The 17500-nt window shown below is 39.8% G+C and overlaps 1 protein-coding gene across 5 annotated transcripts in view; it reads right to left on the minus strand.

Annotated features, from left to right (window-relative positions):
* The window catches only part of SLC10A7 (solute carrier family 10 member 7), a 317217-nt gene that overhangs the window by 78327 nt on the left and 221390 nt on the right, over nucleotides 1–17500 (minus strand). For all 5 annotated transcript variants that reach the window (XR_011467479.1, XR_011467478.1, XM_070386620.1 and 2 more), the window contains one exon: nucleotides 1161–1196. Coding sequence is in view for 3 of the 5 variants with exons in the window: in XM_070386620.1 (XP_070242721.1) it covers nucleotides 1161–1196 (36 nt within the window). In the remaining 2 variants the exon portion in view is untranslated. The remainder of the gene's footprint in view (nucleotides 1–1160; nucleotides 1197–17500) is intronic.

Here is a 17500-nt window from a genome sequence, read left to right on the forward strand (position 1 = left end):
AACATTCACTTCAGTTTCAGTGTAACTCATGGCAGATTCTGAACTGGTGATTCTAAATAAATGAGGTCTGTTATGCTGTGGGAAGTGATCTGATTATTGACACTCCTTACCTTCTAAGGATAGAGGTGGCATTTCAAATGGCATGGTAAAGCTGAGGATTATTACTGGCAGGTAATGTCTTTCATGAAAGATGCAAAATCCAACTGTTTAGTAAGGCATCTTTTCCTCTCCACTTCCCACACAGCTTGTAAGAAATGAAGTCCCTCACTCTATTACTTTAATTGAATTCCAACTTGGGTAATTACACTATAATTAAATAAATTTTCCCCACAGTTTTAATTCACTGACAAATAGTGCTAGTCAAACAGCTACATTTCACTTCTAGAAACGCATCCCCACTCTACTTCAGTGATGAGTGGAGTGATTTATATTTGGGAGATGTTGTGTATGAAAAATGCACAGTTCATAAAATATTTTAGGTATCATTCATGATTACATATGCTTTTCTCAGCATGAGATAACATTAATTTCATTATAATCTCTCATCTAATTTCTCATATGCTTAGTGCCAAAAAAGAAATAAGATAGGTAATTAGCATTTCTTATTTTCAGAACAAGTTTTGCTACTGGTGTACCAGTAGCTTATATTAGTTTTTCTTTTCCTAAAGCACATCCCTGCGAGCAGACTGGGGTAGGTGTTACTGTTTCCCATTCTACAGATGAAAAAATCGAGGCAGTGTTCCCCAGAGTGAGGAAGCCTTTTCCTATTCATACCAGCACTCGGAACTATAATTAAGCTTTGACTCTTCCCTGGACCAAGGCTCTTTCTATCAACCTAGATCATTAGTAATCACTTTAGTCTTACTAATGTGAAAATAAAGTACAGCACAGTTTTTGACCTATGTCACAGGGTGCTAATTTGTAATAATTAATGATTTAGCCAGGAGTCAGAGGCCTTATAAATGGGTCCTGCTGCTGTCCGTGGTCATGAGACTACAGAGATTCTGACTTTGTACAGCTCACCCAGAACAGCAGTTCAAAATACGATGCCAAGTGGTGTAAAAAGATTTCAATTTCAGTTTTTTTCCCTAAATATCTTTCTTAAAGGATTGTAGATGGCTTTTAATGAAAGATATTAAAAACAATATCAAAATACTCACAAAAAGCAGCAGTAGCAGGGGTGTGACCACGATGCCCTGAAAGAAATAAAAGAGAATGATGATCATCTATCAGCCTGGAGAGCAGGATATTTTCTTTGCCATTTTAAACCCTGATGCACAGAAATGCTTATCCTTCTCATTTCTGTTTAATAAAATCTAGGAGATAAAGAAGAGGGAGCCCCACTCTTGGCTCTCCTGACCACAAGGCCTTAGCATCTCATATCTCATATCATTTAAAATACAACTACCAATCTTCCTTCAACTTGTCTTCCCTTTTTCAAGCCTAAGTTCCCTTCCATGTTGCATATGCATCACTTGGGTGAAAGCTGGCAAGCTTTCTCATTCCAAGGCTTTCAACTCTAACTTGGATAAAGTGCCCCCTTTCAAGAGGAGACAGGTGGTTTAGTCCCAGTTGGGGTCCTCTCCTGAGCAAAGACCACGTCAGCTGTGATGAATGAGATGTCGTGATTTTGTAATGTGAACTGATCTCCCCGAGGAAACGAGCTGAGATCTCAAAACTCATTTCACTTGATTAGACTCCATGTCTCCATGGTGGAAGGCAAGTCTTTCATCTAATTCAGCCACCGAGGACCACCTCGGTCCCTCTGTCTCCCCGAGGCAGGAAGGAGCAAAAGATTTGTTTTCTTCGATGACAGGGAACAGTTTGAGGCTGTTGTTGATGAGGCAGGATACAAGCTTTTAGGTTTCTTAAAGGTAAATCTTTAAAACTAGGTGTTTGAGTTGGGAGTTAACATGACAGGTCTCGGTTTTCGAGCAGCAGCCGATGATTTGCAACCTTAGTCGTTCCTTTATCTCTCAACATTTTATTATGATTTATAGAAGAAAAAGCATTTCATCCTTTTATTAATGAAGTCTACTTGGACCTTTAAAATTCCAAAGAGTCTGTGAGTCTGTGTGTGTGAGTGTGTGAGAGAGAGACAGAGACAGACAATACTGTGACCAGGATCCAGTTTGGGGACCTCTTCATTACTTTTGGGAAAAAGGCCTTTTGGTGTTACTATATGGAAGCCCTTTTGTCATTACAGTAACTAAACTCTTTTGACTGTGGCCCAAAGGAAAAGCTTACCTTATATGAACATTGCTATCATAACTTTCTTAGGCATATACACATGTGAATATCCACACACCGACTTGCTTTATTGTTAAATAATAGAATAAATGCTTCTTTATTGTGCAAACTCTTGCAATTGGCGATAGGGAATACTGCATTTTAAGTGCTATATTTTAAAATCTATTTATTAAAACATGTATTGTGACTTCTCAGCTCCATCGGTGTCTAGGAAGCAAGTTCTCATCAGCACCATTTAGAAGGGTGTCATGTACAAAATACTGGAGAAGGAAATGGTAACCCACTCCAGTGTTCTTGCCTGGAGAATCCCAGGGATGGGGGAGCCTGGTGGGCTGCCGTCTATAGGGTCACACAGAGTCGGACACGACTGAAGCGACTTAGCAGCAGCAGCAGCAGCAGCAGTATGTACACAATGCCAAAACAATTTTTAAGAGCTACTGTCCTTCAATGACATGGAATCTATTCAGGCTCTAGGAATAATTCTGAACTTTGCAAGGCCATGTGGAAATGGAAATATCTGGTTATTTTAGTCTATGTGGGAGCCATCTGATTTCAAGTCAATTTGTTTAAATGTTTATTGAACGTCCACTTATACATGCCAGGCATGGTTCCAATTAATTAGAAGAATTAATGAAAACTGATTCGGCAGAAAGGGGGTTAGGGTATTCCAGGAAGAGTGAAGGACCCTTGCAAAACTCTAAAAACTTGAGCAGGGAGGGAAGAAAAGTATCAAGTGGAGGAATTCAGAGACCAGATCATCAAAGGTCTTGGGGGCCAGGAGAGGGAGCTTCAAGTTGATCCTTTTAACACTGGCAAACTATTGAAGAACTTAAGGGAGGGAGGTGGTGTAATGAGTTAGTAAATAATTTGGTATATGGAGAATGGATTTGACTTTACTTATTAACTGAGCCAGTTTTACCCTTGTTATCTATCAGTTCACCTAAATTTAGGTAAAAGAAAATAGAAACTTATGTTAATGTTAATTATGGAATTTCAATAGCACTAATGATGTTTTTGAGAAACAGTATGATATCTATGATAGGATAAAAACGCCCCCCACTCCCCGACCCAAGAAGAAGGCTGAGCCTTGTCACCACCCTGGAGACATCTGTCTTGTGTTAGAGGAGTAGAAGTTACACTGGTGTCGTCTAACACGGGGCACCGAGGTTCTTCCTGGTGTCCTTTCATTTTCTTTGCAATAATGGACTAGTAATAGTATTTGTAATACTATCAGTACTATTAATGGTATTTTGCTTCAGTACTTTTATGCATATTTTAAAATTTGACCTTCCTCTATTGATGGGGTTGGGTTCCTAACAGCCCCAATTTATGGATGAGGAGAAGACCCTTCAGTGTCCCTTGGACTGCAAGGAGATCAAACCAGTCAATCCTACAGGAAATCACCTCTGAATATTCATTGGAAGGACTGATGCTGAAGCTGAAGCTCCAATACTCTGGCCACCTGATGCAAAGAACTGACTCATTGGAAAAGACCCTGATGCTGGGAAAGATTGAAGGCAGGAGGAGAAGGGGATGACAGAGGATGAGATGGTTGGATGGCATCACCGACTCAATGGACATAAGTTTGAGCGAGCTCTGAGAGTTGGTGATGGGCAGGGAAGCCTGGCGTGCTGCAGTCCATGGGGTCGTAAAGAGTCGGACACAACTTAGCAACTGAACAACAACAACAATGACAATGGATGAAGAAACTGAGGTTTAGAATAACCAAGCAACTGGCCCCAAGCCACACAGCAAATTAAATGGCAAAGACTGGACTAGAGCCTGTTGTCCAGCTCCAAACCCTGAACTGACTCTGCTATAGCACTGTTCTCTGAGTCGCAGATTAACAAACAATACAGTTTCCTACGGTTTCTGCTGCGACATATATGCAGTAATTAGTTGAGGTTTGATCTTGGCCTCCATTGATTACCAAGTCTTAGAAATGGCCTCATTCTGGAAGGCAGAGCACTATTATCTGCAGATTTTCCTGCTTGAATATTTCAAGTATATGGTCACTAATACACAATAGCTCTTACAAGGACTTCAGATATATGTTCCTAAGATGTGAAAAAATTTTCTAGTGAATAGAATGAATCTTATAATTCTGCATTCAGAATTCCTCATTATTTTCTCAAGAATGGCTGTTCACGTTCATTAGCTGTTACACCATGCTGAAATTTGTTTTTCAGTTGTATTAGGCAATGAGTCAGCCATGGTGCCATTAATTCTGACAACAACAGTAATTTTACATTTTGGTGAAGTTGTTCTAATTCTTTTCTTTTTTTTTTTTAGCCACGCTGTGCTAGCATGTGGGATCTTACACTCCCCAAGCAGGGATCAAAGCCGCACCCTCCGAAGTGGAAGCACAGAGACTTTAACCACTGGATCACCAGGGAAGTCCCACTGTTCCAATTAGTATAAAACAAAATCGCTGATATTTATGGAATAGTTGTACCAGATGAAGCACTAAGAAGTTTATGTATGTTATCTTATGGAACCCTCACAACAATCCTATGAAGCAGGTACTAAGCTTCTCTGGTGGTTCAGTGGTAAAGAATAGCTTGCTAATGCAGGAGATGCAGGTTTGATCTCTGGGTCTGGAAGATCTCCTGGAGAAGGAAATGGCAACCCACTCCAGTATTCTTGCCTGGGAAATCCCACAGACAGAGGAGCCTGGGAGGCTACAGTCCATGGGGTCGCAAAGAGTCAGACATGACTTAGTGACTGAACAACAGCTAGGGAAGAAAACTGAGCCTCAGAGACACTGAGTGAAATAGGAAAAGGCAATGTCAGGCACTGAATCTCTGACTCCAAATTGGCCTGACTCCAAAGCCTGTGATCCTGAATGCTATAAATAAAACCTTTGCAGTCTTACACTATTTCCCCTGGGTTTATATTTTAAGAATAAATTTGAAAGGAGCTTCAAACTCAGTATGTCTTTTTAATGACATGAAACAAATCAAGATATAAGCCTTTGTGTGACATGGCTGATATATATATTTTTAAGTTTGGATTTTGCAAATATCAATGGTGAAAAGGGTAAACTAAAAAGTTTAAACTGTGAATGTAACCATCATTAGAAGCTGGAAAATCAAATAAACATGTTCTTTTCTCTCGAATATATCTGATTCCTTCTCTTTTCTCTTTCCCAAGTAAATCCTATACAGATGGATAAAGCAAAGAGGTGGTGAATGGGCCACTTCTAGCAAAAGATTGTGCCCATCTCTTTGCAGAGTCAAGGTCAAACATAGTTTTAGCATCCTTGCAATTGAGATGGTGTGCTTAGTGGTGTGCTAAGCTTTCTTTTTGCAACACCTGAAGAAGTCAAATCACAAAGCGACTGACTTTGTCTCTGAAAAACCTTTAGAAAATCCATTTACACCTCTGATGTGAATGAAAGGGTGAATATATTTCAATGACTTCAGTGGAAAGGAGAGAAAAAACAAAAAACCAAAACACTGTCAAACCTGAGACATTGAGATTGAGCCACATTAAAATACAAGCCAACCCCTACCTCTGCAAATAACAACAAAAACAACACCACTGTGACTACACTTCTCTCAGGAGTAAGACTTGCACAAAAGGCAAAACTGAAGTAAATTCTCATTTTTTAAAAGTATGAAAAATTATCAAAAGGCTTTGTGGCAACAACTATCATGATCACACAGCTGCTAAAACTAACATAAGGCTTCTGTCTCCAGGATATGAAATGTTAAGCCTTGGAAGAGGTGCTTTTTATTTTTTAATAAAAGGGCAATAACTCAATTTTCACAAAAACACAGATTCAAGGTTTTGTAAGGGATCTTAGATGAGACTGGTCCAGTCCTCATCTGAAACGTGACCCTCCTCTGCTGCTTACTTGTTCCTGATATAACGCTGTGATAGCCAAGCTCTTGCCCGAGAATGTGCAGACAGACAGCTATTCCTGCTCTCAAGGCACACAGGCCCCAGCTGACGCTTTCATGATGAGGAAGTCTTTCTTAGTCTGAGCCCAAACCACCTGCACTGCTGCGCTGTCATCCCCTTCGAGGAACTTAGGGCACGTCGACCCCCTTCTTTCTTGTGACGGCCTTGTGGCTGCTGCTTTTGAACGCTGTACATAAAATCTCTGCACTCTTAAACTATTTCCTCGGGGCTGTATGTTAAGAATGCTGCACTGAGCATTTGGGTCTTCATACTAGGTCTTGTCCAGGCTAAAAGTCCCCAGGTCCTCCTGGCCATTCCTCCTGGTGGGGAGGGGTGGGAAGAGTCCTCTTTTAGACATCATCTCATCCAGGTGAACTTGAGTCCACAGCACTCGCTTCCTAAAAATTGACCACAACTTGGAGACAAGGTGAAAAGAGGACCGGGCGTCCTTTCACTGTCACCCTGGAGCACTGTCTAACAGATCAATCCAAGGATTACTTAATTACCTAGAGGGATATACCTTTGACTGATTTTTGTAAGTAAGTAAGTGAAAGTCGCTCAGTCATGTGTGAGTCTTTGCAACCCCATGGGCTGTAGCCTGCCAGGCTCCTCTGTCCATGGAATTCTCCAGGCCAGAATACTGGGAGTGGGTTGCCCTTCCCTTTTCCAAGGGATCTTCTCAACCCAGGGATCGAACCCAGGTCTCCCATATTGCAAGTGGATTCTTTACTGTCTGAACCACCAGGGAAGCCACTTTTGATTTACTTCTACCTACTATTGATTAGGGCCCAGACTGTAAGATTACACGTTAACTTACAAAGGTTTGTCCACTAGAGATCGAAATAATTTCTATCTTGTAGAAAAACAACTACAACAGGTAATCACTATTACTCTGTAATAGGAATTAGCTGGGCTTCCTAGGTGGCGCTAGTGGTAAAGAATCTTCCTGCCAATGCAGGAAATGTAAGAGACTCGGGTTCGATCCCTGGGTCAGGAAGATTCCCTGGAGGAGATCATGGCAACCCACTCCAGTGTTCATGCCTGGAGAATCCCATGGACAGAGGAGCCTGGTGGGCTACAGTCCACAGGGCTGCAAACAGCTGGACACGACTGAAGTGACTTAGCACAGCACACAGCATAGGAATTAGCTGGTTTTGTCTGTAATTCAGCAAACTTATTTCAGTCTGCTTTTCTCATGGACTACATAGCCCCTATGTCTATCACTTCCTCAAAGCCAACTTTACCAGCCTGCTGGCTCCCTCATTATTCAGATAAATAAATGTTTGGCACGTATCCATTACACATGTCTAAGAAAGCTGTGGTTTCAACTTTTGAAAATTGTCCTCTAACAACTCCTTTACTCTGAACCTTTATATTAATGCACTTTTTAAAAAACAAGATTGCCTGGAGACAAGGATTGATAAGATGCAAGAAAGGTTTAATAAGGACCTAGAAGAAATAAAAAAGAGTCAATATATAATGAATAATGCAATAAATGAAATTAAAAACACTCTGGAGGCAACAAATAGTAGAATAACAGAGGCAGAAGATAGGATTAGTGAATTAGAAGATAGAATGGTAGAAATAAATGAATCAGAGAGGATAAAAGAAAAACGAATTAAAAGAAATGAGGACAATCTCAGAGACCTCCAGGACAATATTAAACGCTACAACATTGAATCATAGGGGTTCCAGAAGAAGAAGACAAAAAGAAAGACCATGAGAAAATACTTGAGGAGATAATAGTTGAAAACTTCCTAAAATGGGGAAGGAAATAATCACCCAAGTCCAAGAAACCCAGAGAGTCCCAAACAGGATAAACCCAAGGAGAAACACCCCAAGACACATATTAATCAAATTAACAAAGATCAAACACAAAGAACAAATATTAAAAGCAGCAAGGAAAAACAACAAATAACACACAAGGGAATTCCCATAAGGATAACAGCTGATCTTTCAATAGAAACTCTTCAAGCCAGGAGGGAATGGCAAGACATACTTAAAATGATGAAAGAAAATAACCTACAGCCCAGATTATTGTACCCAGCAAGGATTTCATTCAAGTATGAAGGAGAAATCAAAAGCTTTTCAGACAAGCAAAAGCTGAGAGAATTCTGCACCACCAAACCAGCTCTCCAACAAATACTAAAGGATATTCTCTAGACAGGAAATACAAAAACAGTGTATAAATTCGAACCCAAAACAATAAAGTAAATGGCAACGGGATCATACTTATCAGTAATTACCTTAAATGTAAATGGGTTGAATGCCCCAACCAAAAGACAAAGACTGGCTGAATGGATACAAAAACAAGACCCCTACATATGTTGTCTACAGGAGACCCACCTCAAAACAGGGGACACATACAGACTGAAAGTGAAGGGCTGGAAAAAGATTTTCCATGCAAATAGGGACCAAAAGAAAGCAGGAGTAGCAATACTCATATCAGATAAAATAGACTTTAAAACAAAGGCTGTGAAAAGAGACAAAGAAGGTCACTACATAATGATCAAAGGATCAATCCAAGAAGAAGATATAACAATTATAAATATATATGCACCCAAAACAGGAGCACTGCAGTATGTAAGACAAATGCTAACAAGTGTGAAAGGAGAAATTAACAATAACACAATAATAGTGGGAGACTTGAATACCCCACTCACACCTATGGATAGATCAACTAATCAGAAAATTAACAAGGAAACACAAACTTTAAATGATACAATAGACCAGTTAGACCTAATTGATATCTATAGGACATTTCATCCCAAAACAATGAATTTCACCTTTTTCTCAAGCACACATGGAACCTTCTCCAGGATAGATCACATCCTGGGCCATAAAGCTAGCCTTGGTAAACTCAAAACAATAGAAATCATTCCAAGTATCTTTTCTGACCACAATGCAGTAAGATTAGATCTCAATTACAGGAGAAAAACTATTAAAAATTCCAACATATGGAGGCTGAAAAACACGCTGCTGAATAACCAACAAATCACAGAAGAAATCAAAAAAGAAATCAAAATTTGCATAGAAACGAATGAAAATGAAAACACAACAACCCAAAACCTGTGGGACATTGTAAAAGCAGTCCTAAGGGGAAAGTTCATAGCAATACAGGCACACCTCAAGAAACAAGAAAAAAGTCAAATAAATAGCCTAACTCTACACCGAAAGCAACTAGAAAAGGAAGAAATGAAGAACCCCAGGGTTAGTAGAAAGAAAGAAATCTTAAAAATTAGTGCAGAAATAAATGCAAAAGAAACAAAAGAGACCATAGCAAAAATCAACAAAACCAAAAGCTGGTTCTTTGAAAGGATAAATAAAATTGACAAACCATTAGCCAGACTCATCAAGAAACAAAGGGAAAAATCAAATCAATAAAATTAGAAACGAAAATGGAGAGATCACAACAGACAACACAGAAATACAAAGGATCATAAGAGACTACTATCAACAATTATATGCCAATAAAATGGACAACGAGGAAGAAATGGACAAATTCTTAGAAAAGTACAACTTTCCAAAACTCGACCAGGAAGAAATAGAAAACCTTAACAGACCCATCACAAGCACGGAAATTGAAACTGTAATCAAAATTTTCCAGCAAACAAAAGCCCAGGTCCAGACGGCTTCACAGCTGAATTCTACCAAAAATTTAGAGAAGAGCTAACACCTATCCTGCTCAAACTCTTCCAGAAAATTGCAGAGGAAGGTAAACTTCCAAACTCATTGTATGAGGCCACCATCACCCTAATACCAAAACCTGACAAAGATCCCACAAAAAAAGAAAACTATAGGCCAATATCACTGATGAACATAGATGCAAAAATCCTTAACAAAATTCTAGCAATCAGAATCCAACAACACATTAAAAAGATCATACACCATGACCAAGTGGGCTTTATCCCAGGGATGCAAGGATTCTTCAATATTCGCAAATCAATCAATGTAATACACCACATTAACAAATTGAAAAAGAAAAACCATATGATTATCTCAATAGATGCAGAGAAAGCCTTTGACAAAATTCAACATCCATTTATGATAAAAACTCTCCAGAAAGCAGGAATAGAAGGAACATAGCTCAACATAATAAAAGCTATATATGCAAACCCACAGCAAACATTATTCTCAATGGTGAAAAATTGAAAGCATTTCCTCTAAAGTCAGGAACAAGACAAGGGTGCCCACTTTCACCATTACTATTCAACATAGTTTTGGAAGTTTTGGCCACAGCAATCAGAGCAGAAAAAGAAATAAAAGGAATCCAAATTGGAAAAGAAGAAGTAAAACTCTCACTATTTGCAGATGACATGATCCTCTACATAGAAAACCCTAAAGACTCCACCAGAAAATTACTAGAGCTAATCAATGACTATAGTAAAGTTGCAGGATATAAAATCAACACACAGAAATCCCTTGCATTCCTATACACTAATAATGAGAAAACAGAAAGAGAAATTATGAAACAATTCCATTCACCATTGCAATGGAAAGAATAAAATACTTAGGAATATATCTACCTAAAGAAACTAAAGACCTATATATAGAAAACTATAAAACACTGGTGAAAGAAATCAAAGAGGACACTAATAGATGGAGAAATATACCATGTTCATGGATTGGAAGAATCAATATAGTGAAAATGAGTATACTACCCAAAGCAATTTATAGATTCAATGCAATCCCTATCAAGCTACCAACAGTATTCTTCACAGAGCTAGAACAAATAATTTCACAATTTGTATGGAAATACAAAAAACCTCGAATAGCCAAAGCGATCTTGAGAAAGAAGAATGGAACTGGAGGAATCAACCTACCTGACTTCAGGCTCTATTACAAAGCCACAGTTATCAAGACAGTATGGTACTGGCACAAAGACAGAAATATAGATCAATGGAACAAAATAGAAAGCCCAGAGATAAATCCACGCACATATGGACACCTTATCTTTGACAAAGGAGACAAGAATATACAATGGATTAAAGACAATCTCTTTAACAAGTGGTGCTGGGAAATCTGGTCAACCACTTGTAAAAGAATGAAACTAGAACACTTTCTAACACCATACACAAAAACAAACTCAAAATGGATTAAAGATCTCAATGTAAGACCAGAAACTATAAAACTCCTAGAGGAGAACACAGGCAAAACACTCTCTGACATACATCACAGCAGGATCCTCTATGACCCACCTCCCAGAATATTGGAAATAAAAGCAAAAATAAACAAATGGGACCTAATTAACCTTAAAAGCTTCTGCACATCAAAGGAAACTATTAGTAAGGTGAAAAGACAGCCTTCAGAATGGGAGAAAATAATAGCAAATGAAGCAACCGACAAACAACTAATCTCAAAAATATACAAGCAACTCCTACAGCTCAACTCCAGAAAAATAAATGACCCAATCAAAAAATGGGCCAAAGATCTAAAGAGACATTTCTCCAAAGACATACGGATGGCTAACAAACACATGAAAAGATGCTCAACATCACTCATTATCAGAGAAATGCAAATCAAAACCACTATGAGGTACCATTTCACACCAGTCAGAATGGCTGCGATCCAAAAGTCTACAAATAATAAATGCTGGAGAGGGTGTGGAGAAAAGGGAACCCTCTTACACTGTTGGTGGGAATGCAAACTAGTACAGCCACTATGGAGAACAGTGTGGAGATTCCTTAAAAAACTGGAAATAGAACTGCCTTATGATCCAGCAATCCCACTGCTGGGCATACACACTGTGGAAACCAGAAGGGAAAGAGACACGTGTACCCCAATGTTCATCGCAGCACTGTTTATAATAGCCAGGACATGGAAGCAACCTAGATGTCCATCAGCAGATGAATGGATAAGAAAGCTATGGTACATATACACAATGGAATATTAGCCATTAAAAAGAATACATTTGAATCAATTCTAATGAGGTGGATGAAACTGGAGCCTATTATACAGAGTGAAGTAAGCCAGAAGGAAAAACACTAATACAGTATACTAATGCATATATATGGAATTTAGAAAGATGGTAACAATAACCCTGTGTACGAGACAGCAAAAGAGACACTGATGTATAGAACAGTCTTATGGACTCTATGGGAGAGGGAGAGGGTGGGAAGATTTGGGAGAATGGCATTGAAACATGTAAAATATCATGTATGAAACGAGATGCCAGTCCAGGTTCGATGCCTGATACTGGATGCTTGGGGCTAGTGCACTGGGACGACCCAGAGGGATGGTATGGGGAGGGAGGAGGGAGGAGTGTTCAGGATGGGGAACGCATGTATACCTGTGGCGGATTCATTTTGATATTTGGCAAAACTAATACAATTATGTAAAGTTTAAAAATAAAATAAAATTAGATTTAGTAAAAAAAAAAAAAAAAAAAAAAAAACCACATAGATCCAAGGTTCTTAAGGTTTGAAGTCCAACTTCTCTATGCCCAGCCATTCTTCCAAATCCTTTTGTATTGCACATAGAAAGTCAATTAAAATATTAAAGCATAAAAAAAAATAAAATAAAAAACAAGATTAATGCCAACTAAAACTTGTAGTTTGTATCTTGTTCTGTGGGCAGTATCGTAGTGATAGCTTAAAAAATAGGAGGGAAGTTTAATCTTCAAGAATGAAATGTAATGAAATCAAATCGATATGTAATGACTGACATTGGCCAACATATTCTAAGCAGTAAATTATAAAGCAGTAGGATGGGGAATTTTGGAGACACCAGAAATTTTTTAAAATTTTGGCAATGGCTTTATTTATATTTTTGGCCACGCCATGTGGGGTCTTAGTTCCCAGATTAGGGGTCGACCCTGTGCTGCTGCAGTGGAATCTCAGAGTCTTAACCATTTACCACAAGGGAAGTCCCCAGAGACAATGAAATTTAAATGAAATGGTTTGGGTATATGGTCTCCAGAGAATATGACCATTATATACATGGATGTCAAAATACATAGTTGAATAAACTTTATAGAGGAAAGAAAGAGGCATTAAGAGCCTAGGGAAGGGCAAATGGAAAGAAAGTAGTGGTTGGTTGGTAGGTGAGGGCCTATTTCCTCTCCTCTGTCTGTACTTTCCTCTTTAAAACTGGGCTTTCACAGGGTCAGTGCCTTAAAATGCCTAACTAAGCATTTCTGAGTTTGTTCACAGCTCTGTCCGGGGACAGGGGTGCCTTAGGAGCTGATATGAGCCTTCTGCTGTGTTCACTAGGTACAGTGCACTACAGCAAAGGCAGCTGCATCAGACTATCTGAGCTGGATAACACCAGCCACAGAAAACATCCAGCTAATTCTCTCTAGTCGGAGTCCATGCTTTCCAAGAAAATGCTGAATAGTAATTTTATTTTCCATGTAGTATTAATATTTCTGATAGGAAGAGAAGACACTCATTAGTTGACATCAGTCCTCTAGAACACAACCACACTGGGATGTGTTGATTACAGTTGAGCTTCTGGGCCCACAAAGCTAAGGGTCTATTCCTTGATTGTGGGGATCACATAAAGCAATGCCACCCTGTGAGGCCTCCCAGGAATAGCTGCTGACTTGTCTCAATGTGCTGTGTGCTCGGTCGCTTCAGTCGTGTCTGACTCTTAGAACCCTATAGCTGTAGCCCACCAGGTTGCTCTGTCCTGGGATTCTCCAGGCAAGAATACTGGAGTGGGTTGCCATTTCCTCCTCCAGGGGATCTTCCAGACCCAGGGGTTGAACCTGCATCTCCTGCATTACAGGCAGATTCTTTACTGCTGAGCCACCAGAGAAGATGCCATTGAGAAGGCTTGTCTCAATGACATTCATTTAATTAAACAGACATTTATTGAGTGCCAACTACGTACAGGGGGAAAAGATTCCAAGCATCCTAGGTACATAGAACTTTAGCCATTTTGAAGTGAACTTTTACATAAAGCTCTAAAAAGTGGTTTCTTTCAAGTCCCTGGAGTAATCTTTGAGGACTGTCTTCACAGATCTTTGTTCTTTCTTTCCTGTTTTTCTTGTCCTACAACTACTGTTGATTCTCACTAATGCACTTAGAGTGATTTTTAGTTTTTCAAGCCAAGTCTCTGATAGGATATGTATTTATTTGATTTTTCATTTCTGTTATGCTCCATGCCCATAAAGAAAGCTCCATTATAGAAAGCACTTCTACCTTGTCTTTCTGTAACTGCAATGCTTCTGTTGAGAAACCTCTATATTCTTCAGAGAAATGTCTGTTTAGGTCTTCTGCCCATTTTTTGACTGGGTTGTTTGCTTTTCTGGTATTGAGCTACACGAGCTGTTTGTATGGCCAACAAACACATAAAAAGATGTTTAACATTGCTCATTATTGCTGCTAAGTCGCTTCAGCTGTGTCCGACTCTGTGTGACCCCATAGACGGCGGCCCACCAGGCTCTGCCGTCCCTGGGATTCTCCAGGCAAGAACACTGGAGTGGGTTGCCATTTCCTTCTCCAATGCATGAAAGTGAAAAGTGAAAGTGAAGTCACTCAGTCGTGTCCAACTCTTCGCGACACCATGGACTGCAGCCCTACCAGGCTCCTCCATCCATGAGATTTTCCAGGCAAGAGTACTGGAGTGGGGTGCCATTGCCTTCTCTGAGCTCATTATTAGAGAAACACAAATCTAAATTACAGTGAGGCATCACCTTACACTGGTCAGAATGGCCATTATTAAAATATCTACAAACTAAAATATCTATAAATGCTGGAGAGGATGTGGAGAAAAGGGAACATTCTTGTACCGTTGGTGGGAATGTAAATTGATATAGCCACTATGGAAGACAGTATGGAGACTCCTTGAAAAACTAGAAGTAGAACTACCATATGACCCAATAGTCCCACTACTGGGCATATACCCTGAGAAAACCATAATTGAAAGAGACACACGTACCCTAATATTCATGGCAGCACTTTTTACAATAGCTAGGACATGGAAACAACGTAGATGTCCACTGACAGAAGAATGGATACAGAAATTGTGGTGCATATACACAATGGAATATTACTCAGCCATAAAAAGAACACATTTGAGTCAGTCCTAATGAGGTGGATGAACCTAGGACTACTATAAAGACGAATTCAGAAAGAGAAAGACAAATATTGTGTATTTATATTGTACATACACGTGCTAAATCACTTCAGTTGTGTCCGACTCTTTGCGATGCCATGGACTGTAGCCCAACAGGCTCCTCTGTCCATGGGATTCTCCCGGCAAGAATACTGGAGTGGGCTGCCATTTGCTTCTCTGGTACATACACATGCGTATGTAACTTAGACAGACGGTACTGATGAACATATTTGCAGTGAAGCAATGAAGCTGAGCGCCGAAGAATTGATGCTTTTGAACTGTGGTGTTGGAGAAGACTCTTGAGAGTCCCTTGGACTGCAAGGAGATCCAACCAGTCCATCCTAAAAGAGATCAGCCCTGGGTGTTCATTGGAAGGACTGATGCTAACGCTGAAACTCCAATACTTTGGCCACCTCATGCGAGGAGTTGACTCATTGGAAAAGACTCTGATGCTGGGAGGGATTGGGGGCAGGAGGAAAAGGGGACGACAGAGGATGAGATGGCTGGATGGCATCACTGACTCGATGGACGTGAGTTTGAGTGAACTCCAGGAGTTGGTGATGGACAGGGAGGCCTGACGTGCTTCGATTCATGGGGTCGCAGAGTCGGACACGACTGAGCGACTGAACTGAACTGAATGAAGATGCAGATGTGGAGGACAGACTCGCGGACACGGTGGGGGAAAGGGAGGGTGGGATGATTGAGAGAATGGCATGGGAACATATACATTACCATGTGAAGGACAAATGGCAAGTGGGAATTTGCTGGGTGACATGGGGAGTTCCGCCCAGTGCTCTGTGACAACCTGGAGGGGTGGGATGGGGCTGGGAGATGGGAGGTGGTTCAGGAGAGAGGGGAAATATATATACCTGTGGCTGATCTATGCTGATGTGTGGCAGAGGCCAGCACAATATTATAATGCAATTATCCTCTAATTAAAAAAAAAAAGAAATGCCTCTATCATCTTATTCTCAAAAATGTATCTACATATATCTATCTATATCTATATCTCACTCTGGGTATAGTTTAGAGAAGAGATTAAAGTGATGAAAAGTTAAAGGGAGGGAGGCTAACTAGGAGATTGTTCAGTAATCCAGGCAGGAGTTGATTTGTGCTAAGGAGAGAGAACCTTAGAGAACTCTGCTAAGGAAAATGATCAAAATTAAGAGATTCAACACATTCAAGATGCATTTGAAATGCAGACTGGTAGATTAAATATTAGACGAATCCTGATAAAAAGAAAGGGAGGATAGTTTCTTAGTCTTCTGAATAAAGGGATTTTTGACCATATAGGTAGACTGCAGATCCAATTACAGGGCTAGGAAAAAATTGGGATGTATAGATTAACTTTTTCTTAGGGAAGGTGAGTTTGAGGTGTTTACAAGAAGGCCTCTACTGTTAGAGATTTTGGATGTAGTTGGATACATGGGACTCAGGCTCTGGGTAGTGTGGACAGTGGCTACAGGTAAGTGAGTCCTTAGCATCTGGTAGGTGGTTTACTCTTACAGAGAAGATAAACAGTTAAGGAATATAGTATATAGGGATATATATACTATAACTATATGGAAAAGGTCAGTTTTCATTCCTATCCCAAAGAAGCACAATGCCAAAGAATATTCAAATTACTGGACAACTGCACTCATTTCACATGCTAGCAAGGTAATGCTCAAAATCCTTCAAGTTAAGCTTCAGCAGTATGTGAACAAAGAATTTCCAGATGTACAAGATGGATTTAGAAAAGGCAGAGGAACCAGAGATCAAATTGCCAAAACCTGCTGGATCATAGAAAAAGCAAGGGATTTCCAGAAAAACATCTACTTCTGCTTCATTGACTATGCTAAAGCATTTGACTGTGTGAATCACAACAAATTGTGAAAAATTCTTAAACACATGGGAATACCAGACTACCTTACCTGCCTCCTGAGAAACCTGTATGGAGGGAAAACTGGCTGCAAAATGGGAAAGGAGTATGTCAGAGCTATATATCGTCACCCTGCTTATTTGACTTCCATGCAGAGTACATCATGCAAAATGCCGGGCTGGATGAAGCTCAAGGTGGAATCAAGACTGCAGGGAAAAACATCAGTAATCTCAGATATGCAGCTGACACCACTCTTATGGCAGAAAGTGAAGAAGAACTGAAGAACTTCTTGATAAGGGTGAAAGAGGAGAGTGAAAAAGCTGGCTTAAAACTCAACATTCAAAAAACTAAGATCATGGCATCCTGTCCCATCACTTCACAGCAAATAGTTGGGGAAACAATGGAAACAGTGACAGGCTTTCT

The sequence above is a fragment of the Bos mutus genome, chromosome 17, assembly GCF_027580195.1.
Source record: "Bos mutus isolate GX-2022 chromosome 17, NWIPB_WYAK_1.1, whole genome shotgun sequence".
NCBI classification, from domain to species: Eukaryota; Metazoa; Chordata; class Mammalia; order Artiodactyla; family Bovidae; genus Bos; species Bos mutus.